The 14,114-nt window shown below is 43.2% G+C and overlaps 2 protein-coding genes and 1 pseudogene across 2 annotated transcripts; 2 read left to right on the top strand and 1 right to left on the bottom strand.

The window, feature by feature from the left end:
* The first annotated feature begins 206 nt into the window (after window positions 1-206).
* On the top strand, window positions 207-2,115 carry LOC136530803 (small ribosomal subunit protein eS27). Its single transcript, XM_066523521.1, has 4 exons — window positions 207-360; window positions 550-651; window positions 1,386-1,414; window positions 1,715-2,115. Exons 1-4 carry the CDS (start codon window positions 358-360, stop codon window positions 1,839-1,841), a joined length of 261 nt encoding a protein of 86 aa, XP_066379618.1. The 5' UTR covers window positions 207-357; the 3' UTR covers window positions 1,842-2,115.
* Window positions 2,116-4,418: 2,303 nt separating this feature from the next.
* Window positions 4,419-6,550, bottom strand: LOC136530804 (small ribosomal subunit protein eS27). The gene is made up of 4 exons (XM_066523522.1): window positions 6,434-6,550; window positions 6,236-6,337; window positions 5,676-5,704; window positions 4,419-4,727 (listed from the first exon to the last, which is right to left on the bottom strand). Exons 1-4 carry the CDS (start codon window positions 6,434-6,436, stop codon window positions 4,601-4,603), a joined length of 261 nt encoding a protein of 86 aa, XP_066379619.1. The 5' UTR covers window positions 6,437-6,550; the 3' UTR covers window positions 4,419-4,600.
* Window positions 6,551-6,772: 222 nt separating this feature from the next.
* LOC136530805 (uncharacterized) lies at window positions 6,773-10,084 on the top strand (annotated as a pseudogene).
* The last annotated feature ends 4,030 nt before the right edge of the window (window positions 10,085-14,114 follow it).

The following is a 14,114-nucleotide window of genomic DNA, read 5'->3' as shown; positions in this document are numbered from 1 at the left end:
ACGTGCTGGCTGGTTCTGATGAACAGTGTTTTTGTGAGGGGGCTGGCCAGCCCAGTCCCAGCCAGCCAGCCCAGCGATCACGCTGAAAGGCCTACTTGGTTTGTTGGTCTTGGCCTCTTGGGCCTCCACGATGAACGGAAGGCCGAGATCCTACTAGAACTGTCGAACCGCACAATCCCACGGAAGGTCGAGATGAACGGAGCACCTCGATGAACGCCTCAGATTCACCACCCCACACCTATAAAGTATCCACCCTCCTCTCTCGCCTCTCTCCCCGCCGCCACCACGCGCTCGCCTTTGCATCCTCTGTCTCCCTTCCTCCATAGCAGGAACGCACCAGGCGACCGCATCTCCAAGATGGTACGCTTCCTGATCGAGCTGCGTGTTTGTATTTCTCGCTTCCTGATCCGGCCGCGCGGTTGTATTTCTCGCTTCCTCATCCGGACGCGTGTTTGTATTTCTTTTTCATTTCGGTTTCGTTGATTGCCCTTCGATCTAATGCTGTTCTTGGTGCATTCTTGGAAATCGGATTCTTGGAAATCGGAGCAGGTGCTGCAGAACGACATCGACCTGCTCAATCCGCCGGCAGAGCTTGAGAAGTTGAAGCACAAGAAGAAGCGCCTCGTCCAGTCTCCCAACTCTTTCTTCATGGTATACCTGTTCATTTATGACCTTTTCTCATTCTGCGTGATAGGGTGCTGCAAATCATGGCCCTATGCCGAGAAAATAAATTTATACCCTGAAGTGACCCAAGTTTTGCCAAAAGAAAAAAAAGAAGAACCTAACTGATTGATTTAATTTGGAAGAGGGTACCATAAGTTCGATTTAGTGACTACTACAGAAAAAAAATTACTTCCAACAAAGTAACAATAAAACTTAACTGCTCGATGTGGGTGTAACAATTATACTTGTACATGAAGTTAAGTTAGATGCTACAGAAATGAAAATGAATTTTAATGTTATGAAATGAAAATGAATTTAAAGTTATCTATTGTATTAATTGGTTATGGTTTACTAATATGTTCTTAATACTTCTTCAATTCATCAAAAATTGACATGGCTACATGGTAATTAGTGCAAAATTACACAAATTATACTATCCTAACTTTATCTTAATCTTATCATGAAACTTTTTATTGGATATGTCTGCCTAATATACAATGATTCTCAGCAGTATGTACACAATTTTATAAAGTAGATTAAAACTAGTTGATAGAATTAATGGGGCCCTGTGCAAGCGTACAGCTTGCACTCACAAAAGGATGGTCCTGGCCCCTAGTGGAAATCATCTCTGATATATAGGAGACGTGTCTGCTCTTGTGCCATCTGATTGGAACCGACTCTAATCATGTTTTTTTTTTGTTTTTTTTCTCCCTTGTGTGCAGGATGTCAAGTGCCAGGGCTGTTTCAGCATGTAAGTGTTCTTGAGCCTTGCCTTTTTTTTTTGTCTTCGGTTACCACAATTGCAATACGCCGCATCATTCCAGCAGGTTGCCCATTTATTTGCTTTATTGCTGCAATTTTGCAAGTGTAGCTGTTTTGATTGTATTGTGTATGGTACTATGGTGCATGATTGATTCCACTGAGTTCTAATTTACATGTGACTACTAAGCTTGACAGCAATTATCTCTATGGTTCTATAGCTTTTGGGATTTCAGCATGCTGACCAAATTGAAATGTTTGCTGTAATCTTATTCAATATTTGTGATTGCAGAACCACTGTGTTCAGCCACTCCCAGACTGTGGTTGTGTGCCCTGGCTGCCAAACTGTTCTCTGCCAACCTACTGGTGGGAAGGCTAGGCTCACCGAGGGGTGTTCCTTCCGCCGCAAGGGTGACTAGGTCCTGCTGGTGCTTAAGAGAAGAGAGAATTTTGCTGTTTTGCAACCTTTCCATGATATGTACTCGATGAGGATTTTGTTATTATGACTGTTTAGCATGCCCTGGTGATGCTTATGTAAAAGATCACTTTGTGTGAGCTTAGTGGCATCTACTAAGGTGCCCGTTGGTTTAGCGAAGGGAGTGTCAGTGGTAATGAAATTCAGTTGCTAGCGTTCGCCCTGTTCGTTTGGGCTTGTTTGGCTGATAAGTCATAGCTGAAAGTACTGTTGGCTGATTTGGTGTGAGAGAAAAATACTATTTGTTGGCTGAAAAAGTATGGCTTTTAAGCCAAACAAGCCCAAGCGAACAGGGCTGTTATTTATTGTGTTTTAAAAGTGTCATTTGTTTGGTTACATTTGGGTAGAGATGGCAACCGGTCCTAATCCTCGAGGATCCCCGGGTTAGGGGATGGGGCGGGCCTGATTTAGAGCAATTCCAAAAAAGTCTTTTTATTTCCTTATTCAGAATAGAGATTTTGTGGAAACAAAATCCTTCGACATCGATAGGGTCACCGCCCCTACCCCCACTCTCCCTCGCGTCTTCTTGGTTCCCCCACTCTCTCCCTTGCGTCTTCTTGGTTAATTCTTTCCTAATGGCGCCTAGGGTTTCACTTGTCTACGAGTTCACCATCCTTAGAGGTGGATCTCACGATCTTGTCTTCTTCCCCTGTCTTCGATATATGTAGAGATGCTCTTAATCCCCACGGGAAGAAAATAGTCCTCGTCGGTTTTTCTAAAGATGGGGAATATGTCCCACTATCTCAAATTGGTTGTGCACCTTTCACGCATCCCTCGACATCGATAGGGTCACCGCCCCTACCCCCGCGGTCTCCTTCGCGTCTTCTTGGTTAATTCTTTCCCAATGGCGGCTAGGGTTTCACTTGTCTACGAGTTCACCATCCTCAGAGGTGGATCTCATGATCTTGTCTTCTTCCCTTGCCTTCGATATATGTAGAGATGCTCTTAATCCCCACGGGAAGAAAATAGTCCTCGTCGGTTTTCCTAGGGATGGGGAATCATTTCTCGTCCCCATCCCCACGTACTCGCCCCATGAAGCACACACACTCTTATGGCACCTAATATGGCCGTATATTATTTTACGAATTACATCTTCATACCAATCTATTATTTTCATTTATACCCAACATTTCTCGTCCCCATCCCCACGTACTCGCCCCATGAAGCACACACACTCTTGATTAGTTAATATTTTTTATTATGATGAGTTGATGGCCTTATTAATCTATTGGTCTATCGATGGTTTCGTGAGAAGTTTACTCAGGGACGAGGATGGAGAACCTAACTCCCGACAAAGAATCCTCTTTTGACATCCCTACCTTGGTAATGGTTTCCATTTAACAACTCCTAGTAACAAGCACCTGTTGTGTCTACCTCGACATGGCAAGATCGATCTACAATTTCGCCTGCTCGCATTTCACTCCGGATTTCAACCTTAGAGCAGCATCGTCAGTCCCGTTTGGTAGAGTTCGAGTAGCTTCGGCTCTTCCGTGTATTGTAGCGATGAGCCGTTTTTATCTTTCCTCTTAAAATGAACTAATGTCGATGAAGCCATTATTTTTTGGCTTTGTCGCCAACTATAGCAAGCAGCCGTAGCAATTTAGAGTTGTGCCAAACGAGATCCGGATAGATGGTTTATGCTTGACTACAGATTTAAGATGTGGCAATTTCATTCACCGTCTTATTGTATATTGGGAAAACCTGACAAAAATTCTAGATTGCCTTTTGAATATTAGGAAAACCTAAAAAATCTAGATTGCTTTTTTGGCAAATCCGGTAGCTTTAGATGCCATTCTATTGCACTGCTACTCTGCTAGGAAGGTTGGAATCGAGTGTGAAAGGATCAAAGGTGGAGAGAGGGAGGGCCGAGGGGGCTGAATAAAAATTTAACTTCACAGTAGATCAGTCACCAGTCACCGGAAATTACGGTCTCCTGATCGGAACTTCGTGTCTGGACTTTGGACCCTAATTTTCGGTCAATGTACTGATAAATCATGACTGAAAGTACTGTTGGCTGATTTATTATAAAAGAAAATATTGTTCGTTGACTGAAAAAATATGACTTATAAGCCAAACAAACGGGGCAAATATTCATCAATATAATACTGAATGAAATTACATCATCTTAACGTCTTAAGGCCTTTGGTTCACAGAAACATAGCACATCTTAACGTCTTGAAGGCTTTTGGTTCACAGGAATAAATAAAGTATAAGAATAGTGTTGGAAATTTCACTTCGACTGCTGTTTTGGTAAAAAAAAAAACTAAAGGAAATTGAGCAACCACTCAAACCTCCTGATAAAAATGCAAGGTCTTTTCTATCGACTATAGAAATGACCGTGAACTGCTACAGATCAATCTGACGCTGAGTCAACGTTGCCTTCAGCTAGAGACCGTACTCCCGTCATTTGGGTACCAGCTACTAGTCAGCTGTTATACCCAAGGCAACTAGACAAATGACACTTTCAGTTAAACCCCAACAAATAACGCCAGCAACTGTTTTCACTACCGTTGCCAATCCCTTACCAAAACCAAACAGCACCTTAGATGTCACTAAGATCAAGCAAAGTGCACGTGTACAAAAGCATTGCCAGGGCATACTAAACAACCATAATAATTAACAAAATCCTCGAGTACATATCCTGGGAAGGTAGTAAAACAGCAAATTTCTCTCTTCTCCCATTAAGACTTAAGGGAGCAGGATCTAATCGCCCTTGCGACGGAAGGAGCACCCCTCGGTGAGCCTGGCCTTCCCACCAGTAGGTTGGCAGAGAACAGTTTGGCAGCCTGGGCACACAACCACAGTCTGGGAGTGGCTGAACACAGTGGTTCTGCAATCACAAAAACTTAGTAAGATACAGCAACCATTTGATTTGTTCAGCATGATGATATCCCAAAAGCTATACAACCGTAATAACCTTCACCAAGGATAACATTTTAAAGATCAAAGAAAATTGCAGTAAAGCTTTGTGGTCAGACGTATTATAGTAGTTGCGACCCAACTTGTTTACTGTCAAGTAGAACCCCAGGCAAATAGAGCATGTTAAAGTCTTATTAGAATGCTAATGATACATCCTTAGTACTGCTAGGTGTGTGATCTCTCAACTCTATGGAACATCAGCTGAGTGAAATAACTTTGGCCAAAATGCAGTTTGTGCACCATTTGAAAGATCAAACAAATCAAACACCCAGCCATCACAACTCATGTAAGTCCTACTCAGGAATAAATCAAGAGATATCACTATCAATTGCAATTATTGTAACAAATGACAAATGAGGCGCTCAGAGATTTGTATCAATCAAGCTAGAAACTAACAAAAATAGGTAGTTTGCACAAAGATCAGTTTCAGTATCATTCATAATTTTTTTTCTTCGCATGAATACTGGCATTAGGGATGCAACCAGGCTAGCCATGAACCTGCATATAGGCTTAATTTTTAGGGTTGCTAGTGGTCCCACTAGCATCCCTAAACGTTGCTTCACACACCCCTGTTAATAAATACAACCTTACATCAAGTTGTTCCACATAATCAAGGATTCTGGAACCACAAGATTTTCAATGACTGAACCAAGAATTTTCACAGTTTAACTAGCTAAGTAGTAATAGCAACCTTACTAGTAAACAGAGCAAGCTAAACTGTTAATGAAGACCAGCAACACAAGATTAGCAGATCACATCAGCAATCAGCAATGGATAATGGAATGACACAGCGTCAATATCATTTGTAATTGTAGTAACCAAAGACAAAAAGAAAGGAGCAAGGATCAAGAACACTTACATGCTGAAACAGCCCTGGCACTTGACATCCTGCACACAAGGGAGAAGAAAAGCGAAAAAAACATGATTAGAGTCAGTCACCAATCAGGCACGTGAACAGACACGACTAATATATTAATATTAATAATATAATTAATATCAATAATATAAGTTGATAGATATAACTTTAAAATTCATTTTCATTTCTGTTTTCACATTTTAGCTCTATTTAACTTATTTGATGAATTATGTATATCCTGTTGCATCTAGCTCAACTTCATGTATGTTACATGGCAAACAAGAGCAGTTAAGCTGTCTTGTTTCTTTGTTGGAAGTAATTTTTTATGTAGTAATTGATACTAAATCCAATTTCTGGTACTCTCTTCCTAACCAAATCAACCTATTTGGTTTTGGGTTTTTTTTTCTTCCAAAACTAGATCCAAATGATGCATTCGATGGGTCTCTTTAGGGCATGAGTCGCAATACACCATCACGCAGAATTTTTTTTGATGGAACCATCACGCAGAATTAGAAACGCGGGATTAGAAACGCAAAATTAGAAAAGGGCATGAACAGGTATACCATGAAGAAGGAGTTGGGGGACTGGACGAGGCGCTTCTTCTTGTGCTTTAGCTTCTCAAGCTCTGCCGGCGGGTTGAGCAAGTCGATGTCGTTCTGCAGCACCTGCTCCGATTTCCAAGAAAGCATGCGTAATATCATTAGATCGAAGGGCAACCAACAAAACCGAAATGAATAAGCGGATTGGATCAGGGAGCGTACCATCTTGGAGATGCGGTCGCCTTGGGCGTTCCTGGCCTGCGCCTGCTATGGAGGAAGGGAGACAGAGAGAGCAAAGGCGAGCGCGTGGTGGCGGCGGGGAGGAAGACGAGAGAGGAGGGTGGGATACTTTATATAGGTGTGGCCGTTGGGTGGCGAATCTGAGGCGTTCATCAAGGTGCTGCGTTCATCTCGGCCTTCCGTGAGATTGGGCCGTCCGACAGAGATAGTGTTCGTGGAGGCCCAAGACCAACAAACCAAAGGCCTTTGCAGTTTGGGCTGCAAGCCCGCAAGCTATCCGGGCTCTTCTTCGTGACACCGTTCTCTGGGCCCCACGTGCGAACTGCCTGTAAACCCTAATCCCTGAATCCCTCCCCGCCTCCGTCTCGCGCTCGATTCGAATCCGAGCTCCCTATCTTGCGGCCGCTGCTCCCGCCTCCCGCTGCAAGCCTGCAATGGAGGACACAGCGGTCGAAGAGCCCGAGGTGAGCGGCGCCGCGGAGTTCTCGCCGGCGCTCGTCGCCGCCCACCCACACGGCAACTCCGTCGCCGTCGCCATTGGGCCCGAGCTCCGCGCGTTCGATCTCAGGTTTCGAAATCAGAATACCCTCTTCCCTTCCATCGCCGCCTCCTAATTAAACATGGACATCTTATGCAGAAAGTGCCCGTGTTTGATCACACGATTGGTAGATTTTGACGGAGGCTGTAGTGAACTGAATCTATCTGCTTATCGTTAGTTGTATATTCTCTTATAACTTAGTTTCGTGTGGAGAGGAATGGAAAATTTTCCTTTAAGAAAACAATTTGGAATTCTTGTGAGTCAGGTTGTGTAAATTGTTACTGTCCTGGGTGCTTAGCTTTATATTGCTGAATCCTGAATTCACATGTTCCAGTGAGAAGTGGAGCGCCTTTTCTCTGCATCTCACTTGGTGGAATGTGCAAGTAATATTTACTCTGTCTCTGTTCCTCCAGGGCTGGTCTGCCAGTTTCATTGTCAGATGATTGTGGTGGCCGTTCTCATTCAGACGCTATAAGAGCTATTTGTTTCAGTGTGAGTGGAGCTTTGTTTGCATCCGCTGGTGACGACAAACTTGTGAAGGTTTGGAAGACTGATTCGTGGCGTTGCATCCGGACTATGTAAGCCACACTCTGCTCATTTGCTCTCATTGCGAATAACAAAATTGGCACCAAAACAATGGGCTTTAAGTTTGCAGTATCTGTATTCTTGGACTCTGTTCCATTGCAATAATTCTGTTTTTGCAATTGACGTTATTTAACTGAAAAGACATATTCATTATATAGTTCTGTCCATGAATTTCACACTTTTGAGAATGTAATTTGATTAAGAATTTGTTGCAATGTTTTCAATTGCAGAGCTTCAGAGAAGAGGGTCAGTGCAGTTGCTATTAGCAACGATGACCTGTATGTAACTTTTGCAGATAAATTTGGTGTTGTTTGGTTAGTCACTTTGCGGGAGGATAGTGCAGAGCCGGTTTCAGTTGATAACAAACCTGTGTCAATTCTTGGTCACTATTGCAGTATCATCACTAGCATGGTATGAACAATTTCTAAATTCTATATTACCTGTGCTATGGTTTTGTACGTCCTACATTTATTTAGTAGTGAATGTGTAATCTATTGGCAAACCCAAAAAGTCTGCTACAGTTCAGTTTTATTTGTTGCTCCTTTCATGTCATGCATAACCATGCTTTATCATTTGCTTGGGATTGCAGAAGTTTTCGCCAGATGGACGGTTCATTGCTACTGCTGACAGGGACTTCAAAATACGAGTATGTCTTCTGTTCTTTGCACTGATTGGCGGCTGTATCAATGGAGGATAAATTTGGATTATTCTCTTGTTGTGTTGCAATTAATTTGTAGGTCACATTATTCCCAAAGAATCCTCTAAAAGGGGCCCATGAAATACAGAGCTTTTGCCTTGGGCATACAGAGTATGTTTGGTGTACAATGCCATTGTTTGTAGTTTTTATTCTGTTTTAGGTTCTTTTAATATATATAACAATTTGGGTTTATTGGTTATGTTCTGATCATAGGAGTTTCAGAGCTTATTCTATGATTGATAATTGGTCGTGACTCTTCTTGCAGCTTTGTGTCATGCATCACCTTCACTAGCATATCTGAAAACCAGAGCTTTCTTATATCAGGAGGAGGTGATTCAACTGTGGGTACATAGTCTTTTAAGTGTATTGACATGTACCTTTTTCTCTAGAATCTTCTCCTAACATTGTTTCATCTATTAAGGTTCGCCTATGGGACTATGTAAATGGATGTCTCCTTGATACATTTCAAGTCAGAGATAAGGTAGCAATGTAGCATCTTGAAGATATCTCTTTGCATCTTTTGTTAAAAGACTAATATACAATTTTTTCTGTCTCAGTTTTCAACATTTTCCAAATTATTTTGGTATATATTACAGTTCTTAGAACTACTTGCAGATGGGAGAACTCTTAGGACCAAATGAAACAGATGATAGCAGTCTAGCCATTGCAGATATATGTCCGAGTAATGATGGCTCATTGGTTGCTGTAGCTATTCAAAGGTAAGCTTGATTTGTGGGGCAATATATCTCCAAGAAAGTGATAGTATTTATTGTGTTCTAACATGGCCTTTTTCACTCTGCAGTTTCAGTGGTGTAATGCTTTTAGCATGTGATCTAGTAGGAAAGAAGTTATCTTTCCTAAAGGTATGCCTATTTCGTAGACAATTTGGTGGCCTGAGATAACTTGCACACCTAAGGTCTTGTTTATAAACAAGTGTTACCATTAATTTATTTTTGGGGTCAGTGCTGATGGCCAGTACTTTCTAGGACCAGAAAGTTATTTCCATGCTAGGTTTAACCTGGTTTTATTGAATTGGTTTACTACCCAAGAAGCCTATCATGTAGCTTATGCTGTTTATACCATTATAACAATTTGTCTGGTATGCAAATACGTCAGTCTTACTAGCTAGTAGCCTGTCTTACTTAATATGATAACTAATCATAAAACTGAGATGAACATTTGAATATTTGTGGGGCTCAATCGTGGTAAGTCTTTCATGCCTCAGTTGTTCAACAACATTTACTCTACCCCCGCTGATGAGCCGATACACATGATCTAATTGCAGGTGATTATGATGGAAAAGAGCTATATTCCTACTAGCTTAGCATCCAGCTTGTCCTCAGAGCTCCTTGGACTGTCATGGGTGCAGCAAACATGCCCAACCAGGCTTCCTCCCATTTATTAACCCGTTTAAGGATCATACCCTGTTTCCAAAAGGATAGATTATCTTCTTCTGATGCCGGTCCTGCAACCCTTGAAGACGGGCGATGTACCACACGGTGAGAAGCTCCTTTGGCACTGCAAGGAAGCCTTGACGTTACAAAGCAAGAGGAGGTGTTAGCTTCAGTGCTGGCTGCGCTGAAGGTTTCAGTGCATAAGATGCTGGTGAAGAAGCACTACTCGGAAGAAAGGAGGGAGCAGAGGAAAAGAGGTAGGAACGACAAGAAGATCAAGAACTAGCTCAGCATGCGGTTTCAAGTTTCCACAAGACTACTTGCTGTACCATTCTTAGTTTGAGGGAAAAAAAACACAGAATACTAGTACTGTAGTATCAACAGCCGTAAGAGTAATAAATTTGCCAGCATTTTTCTTAGTCCAAGCATATTATAACAGTAATTCATGCTAATTACTCCAGTAAAATTGCTTGCATCTTTGCGTCTCCTTGTCCTCACGTGTTGTGATCCGTGGTTTGAACGTTACAACCAAGGGAATAATTGTACGAATTATTACGTGATCCCAGGAGATCGTTCCTGCAAGGAATCAAATTGCGGCTGATTGAAAACTGCGCCGAGTGACTGATTGCCTCTGTTTGTCGCGATCTCAGCAGACTGATGCCCCCCCGGAATGAGCCAATGGGGAGCACGGAGATTATTCCGGCTCCGTTGTCGTCTCTTTCCCGAGCCGTGTCGGTCGCTGACGTGACGCTGGTGAGGACAAGGGTTTCTCCTTTTTGGGGCAATTATATATTTGACGGGAACAAATCAGTTTTTTTTATTTAACACTAAAAATTTTGAACTTTTTTATTTGACATCGACTTAATTTTTTTCTATAAATAGCACTACCGTCCATTTAATGCATCCATCCGTTAGTTGACTGCGTTGACCCTGTCATGTTTCTTTCCGAAGTACCAAAATGCCCCTCTGTACTCGCTCGTGGCTGGCGGCTCGTCTCCTGCCCAGGAGCTCGCGGAGGCGCGGCGGTACAAGATCTACGGCGGAGGGGTTCACATGGTCGGTCAGCCTCAAGTACATCCTGTCGTGCAGATCCATGGCGCTGCTGATCGAGCCGCGGTACCAGGACTTCTTCAGTCGGGGCCTGGAGTGCGGGTGAACTATTGTCCGGTGACGGAGTGGGCATGTGCGAGTCCATCAGGGACGCCGTCGACTAGGGCAACGCCAACCTCGGCGAGGCCGAGCGCGTCGGCCGCGCGGCCAGCGGCTTGTGCAGGGCCTCCGCATGCACGACGTCTACGACTACATGCTGCACCTGCTCACCGAGTACGCAAGCCTCATGGACTTCCGCCCTGTGGCGCCGCCGTCACCTGACGCGCACGAGGCATGCGAGGTGTCGCTGCTCTGCCTCCCCGACGACAAGCAAGCGCAGGTTCCTCAAGGCGTCCAGGGCAGAGCTCGCAACGCGGGGGGCGCGGCGGTGCGGTCTCATCCGGCTGACGCTAGTGCCAGGCCGCGACACGGAGGACGACGGGGGCGAGCTCCGCGATGGCTGCGCAGCGTGCGTCTCGACGAGGAGACATCATCGAGCAGCTTCTCTGTCCAGAGATGACGCGATGGCGCTGGAGCTCGACGCGACGCTGCTCATTATCTGTGGCTCCGTGCTTGGGACGATCGGCGTCTTCTTTTCTGCTGACTTGTCCCGCATTGCCCTTGTCCTCCTTTCACTCGTCGTCGTTCATCTCGCCCTCCTCCTCTCCTTCCTCACTGAGATTTCTCTCCTTTCTCAACTCACAACCGTTTCGTCTACCTTCTTCTCTCTGTGCATCCCTGTTCTCTTCGCTCTTCTCCCCTAGTCCCGAGCTCCGTGCGCCCAATGGCGAGCAGCAGCAGCAACACGTCCGAGCTCCGCACCGGCCGTCGATGGCGAGCAGTAGCAGCAGCAGCCCGTCCGGGAGAGCAGCAGCACGTCGGGCGAGCTCCGCGAAGACCGCGTGCTCCGCGCACCGTGCGCCCAGGCCGCTAGCTCCCCGACTGCGTGCTCCACGCGCCGCAAGTATATAGTAACTTCGGCTGCCACGATTTCCCTATTTAGCACCATGGACTTTTTGATGTAGACAAGGCCCAATCTTTCGAAAGGTATGATAGCGTCGTTTGGTGGATATCTTCCGAAAGTCATATTCCGACTTGGACACCCTCGCTGATCTCCTTGGTCTCCATATGGTTCTCCAAGCATGGTCATATGTATGGAGGTCATGTCCTCATCATCCTTCCTTTCTTGACGAAAAGCCGTCCTCGGCGTCGATTTTGCTTGAAGTCGATCCTGCACAACATGAGGACAAACGAGGTTTCTAAAATAATAGGAATGGACAATGTTGTGAGAAAGAATATGACCACATGTTCAGGTTTGTAGCATGTCTTGTCCTACAGACATGTAGTATGCTCGATTGAAATACACACGATCTTTGTCAATACTATCCTGCAAACGATTAGTACTAACAAGAAATATATGCTCCCTTTCTTTGGATTCCACCTGCGTTCGAAAAGCAAAACTAGAGAAATATGGCATAACAACAGTGTTGATTTTACTGTCCTCTAGTTGATCATTAATTTGTACAACAAAAGGAGAATTCGGATTAGTACAAATGTAAGCTCGTTGTATCAAATATTACCCTTGGTTGTTATATTTACCAAAAACATGATATGTATGTCTAGAGAACCATGGCAAATCAGCATATGCATAAAGTTTCTTCTCTAAAGAACTAAGATTACACGGAACATCAAATTTAATGTAACCCAAAGTATTAAAAAAACAACAATTTCAATTCATCAACTTCACTAGCATTATGAATAACAAGTCTATTTTCAGCACAAGTGCTCGATTTCAGCACACATATATCATGATCATTCTTCAATGATTGCATAGGTATAACATAAATATCATCATGCAAGTCATCTTCATCATAAGAAACATCAAGCAAATCATCTTGTGACAAAGGTAAATCAAGCGAAGGCTCTACTAAAATTTGCTCTATCATAGCATGATTGGTAAAAAATTTAGCACATCAAGAGAACTCTCACCTTCGTGAGTTTAGCATCGTGGCCATTACCTTTGCTCTCATGTTTAGCAGGCGTAATAGTTGATGGTTCTGAATTTTCACATGAGGCTGTGAGCATCTCCTTTTCTATCACGTCATCCTCGCTCTTTTGTACATTGTCCTGCAAAAGGTTAGGCATAGCAGGAGAATAACAAGAGATTAATCTAGTTGATGCACCTCATCATTTGAATTAATTACAAGAGATGGATTAACAAATTTTTCTCTCATAAGATATTTCATATCATTCAAGTTTGAGGTTTATCAAAGGATCTAAAGACTCCCACAAGATAAAGCAGAATGTCATAAAATACTAGCTGCATTTTTTACCTTCCTCCTTGGACACATAAAGCGAGTAGCAAATATGTTATCGGTGGCAATTTCCCACTCCATGTACTCATCAGCACTATACCATCATAAGTCGGTGGATACGAACAACCTGTCATTGTTAGAAGACAGCAAAAGACAACACAAAAGTATTATTCCTATCAACTACTTAGGTTGTGGACAAGGAAAAAAACAAGGCACTCAACTCTCAAGCGTCTTACCACGGTCTTACAAGTGTTCTTACCAAAGCAACAGGCGGTGTAATCGGTCGGTGATTGTGATACCGTTGTAGCTTGAGTGTAACAGTTGCAAGGCGAACCTGTACTTGGTTAGAAGAAAATGGAGCTTGGACAGGCACAATATAGTAGCAAGGAATAGCAATAATTTAATTCAGAAATTGCAAGATTGAAAAGTAGTCCCAAGCTAGTCTATGTTGCTGGCCCAAATTGGTCCTGAACCTAGTTCAAGCAAGCAATACAATACAACTCAGCACAAGGACTCAAAAGGATGCAAGCACTTCTAAACTTTTTTTTCACTTTCTTTTTCTTTCCTTCTTTATTTTTTTCTCTCTTTTTTTAGGTGCGGCTTTTTCCTTCTTTTGGTTTTTGCACCTCTTTGCCTTTTTCTTTGTTTTATGTTTTTTTTATCTCACAAAAGTGCCGCACATAAGAGATTAGACTTTAGATATTTCCACCATGAAAGAAAAATACTTAGCCAAGGAAGCCGTAGAAGGAATTGCTAGACAAAACAAACTCAATCACGCAACCCACTCCGTGACTATTTCAGATCCAAAGAAAAACTGGAGATTAATCTGATGCAAGCCACACTAGGAAACAAGACTTGACACTAGATCAAGAACAAGATCAGAACACAACGAACACTAAGACGCGGCGAGGGACGACAGTTCAATAAAGCAAACTAAAATTAAAAAAAAATTGCAAAGGCACAGCGGGGCTATAGGACTAGAGAATATGTGATGATGTATATTTTTTTGGCTTTTTGTGGACTATAGGTAATGCAAAAATAGTAA

Source organism: Miscanthus floridulus, unplaced genomic scaffold, assembly GCF_019320115.1.
Source record: "Miscanthus floridulus cultivar M001 unplaced genomic scaffold, ASM1932011v1 fs_211_1_2, whole genome shotgun sequence".
In the NCBI taxonomy this organism is placed as follows: domain Eukaryota; kingdom Viridiplantae; phylum Streptophyta; class Magnoliopsida; order Poales; family Poaceae; genus Miscanthus; species Miscanthus floridulus.
This window is presented reverse-complemented; position numbering and strand designations above follow the sequence as displayed.

Bases quoted from the DNA above. Each gene is read 5' to 3' on its own strand.
- LOC136530803 (XM_066523521.1), top strand. The intron at 652-1,385 runs GTATACCTGTTC...CCTTGTGTGCAG, and splicing joins CTCCCAACTCTTTCTTCATG to GATGTCAAGTGCCAGGGCTG. The intron at 1,415-1,714 runs GTAAGTGTTCTT...TTGTGATTGCAG, and splicing joins TGCCAGGGCTGTTTCAGCAT to AACCACTGTGTTCAGCCACT.
- LOC136530804 (XM_066523522.1), bottom strand. The intron at 5,705-6,235 runs GTATACCTGTTC...CCTTGTGTGCAG, and splicing joins CCCCCAACTCCTTCTTCATG to GATGTCAAGTGCCAGGGCTG. The intron at 4,728-5,675 runs GTAAGTGTTCTT...TTGTGATTGCAG, and splicing joins TGCCAGGGCTGTTTCAGCAT to AACCACTGTGTTCAGCCACT.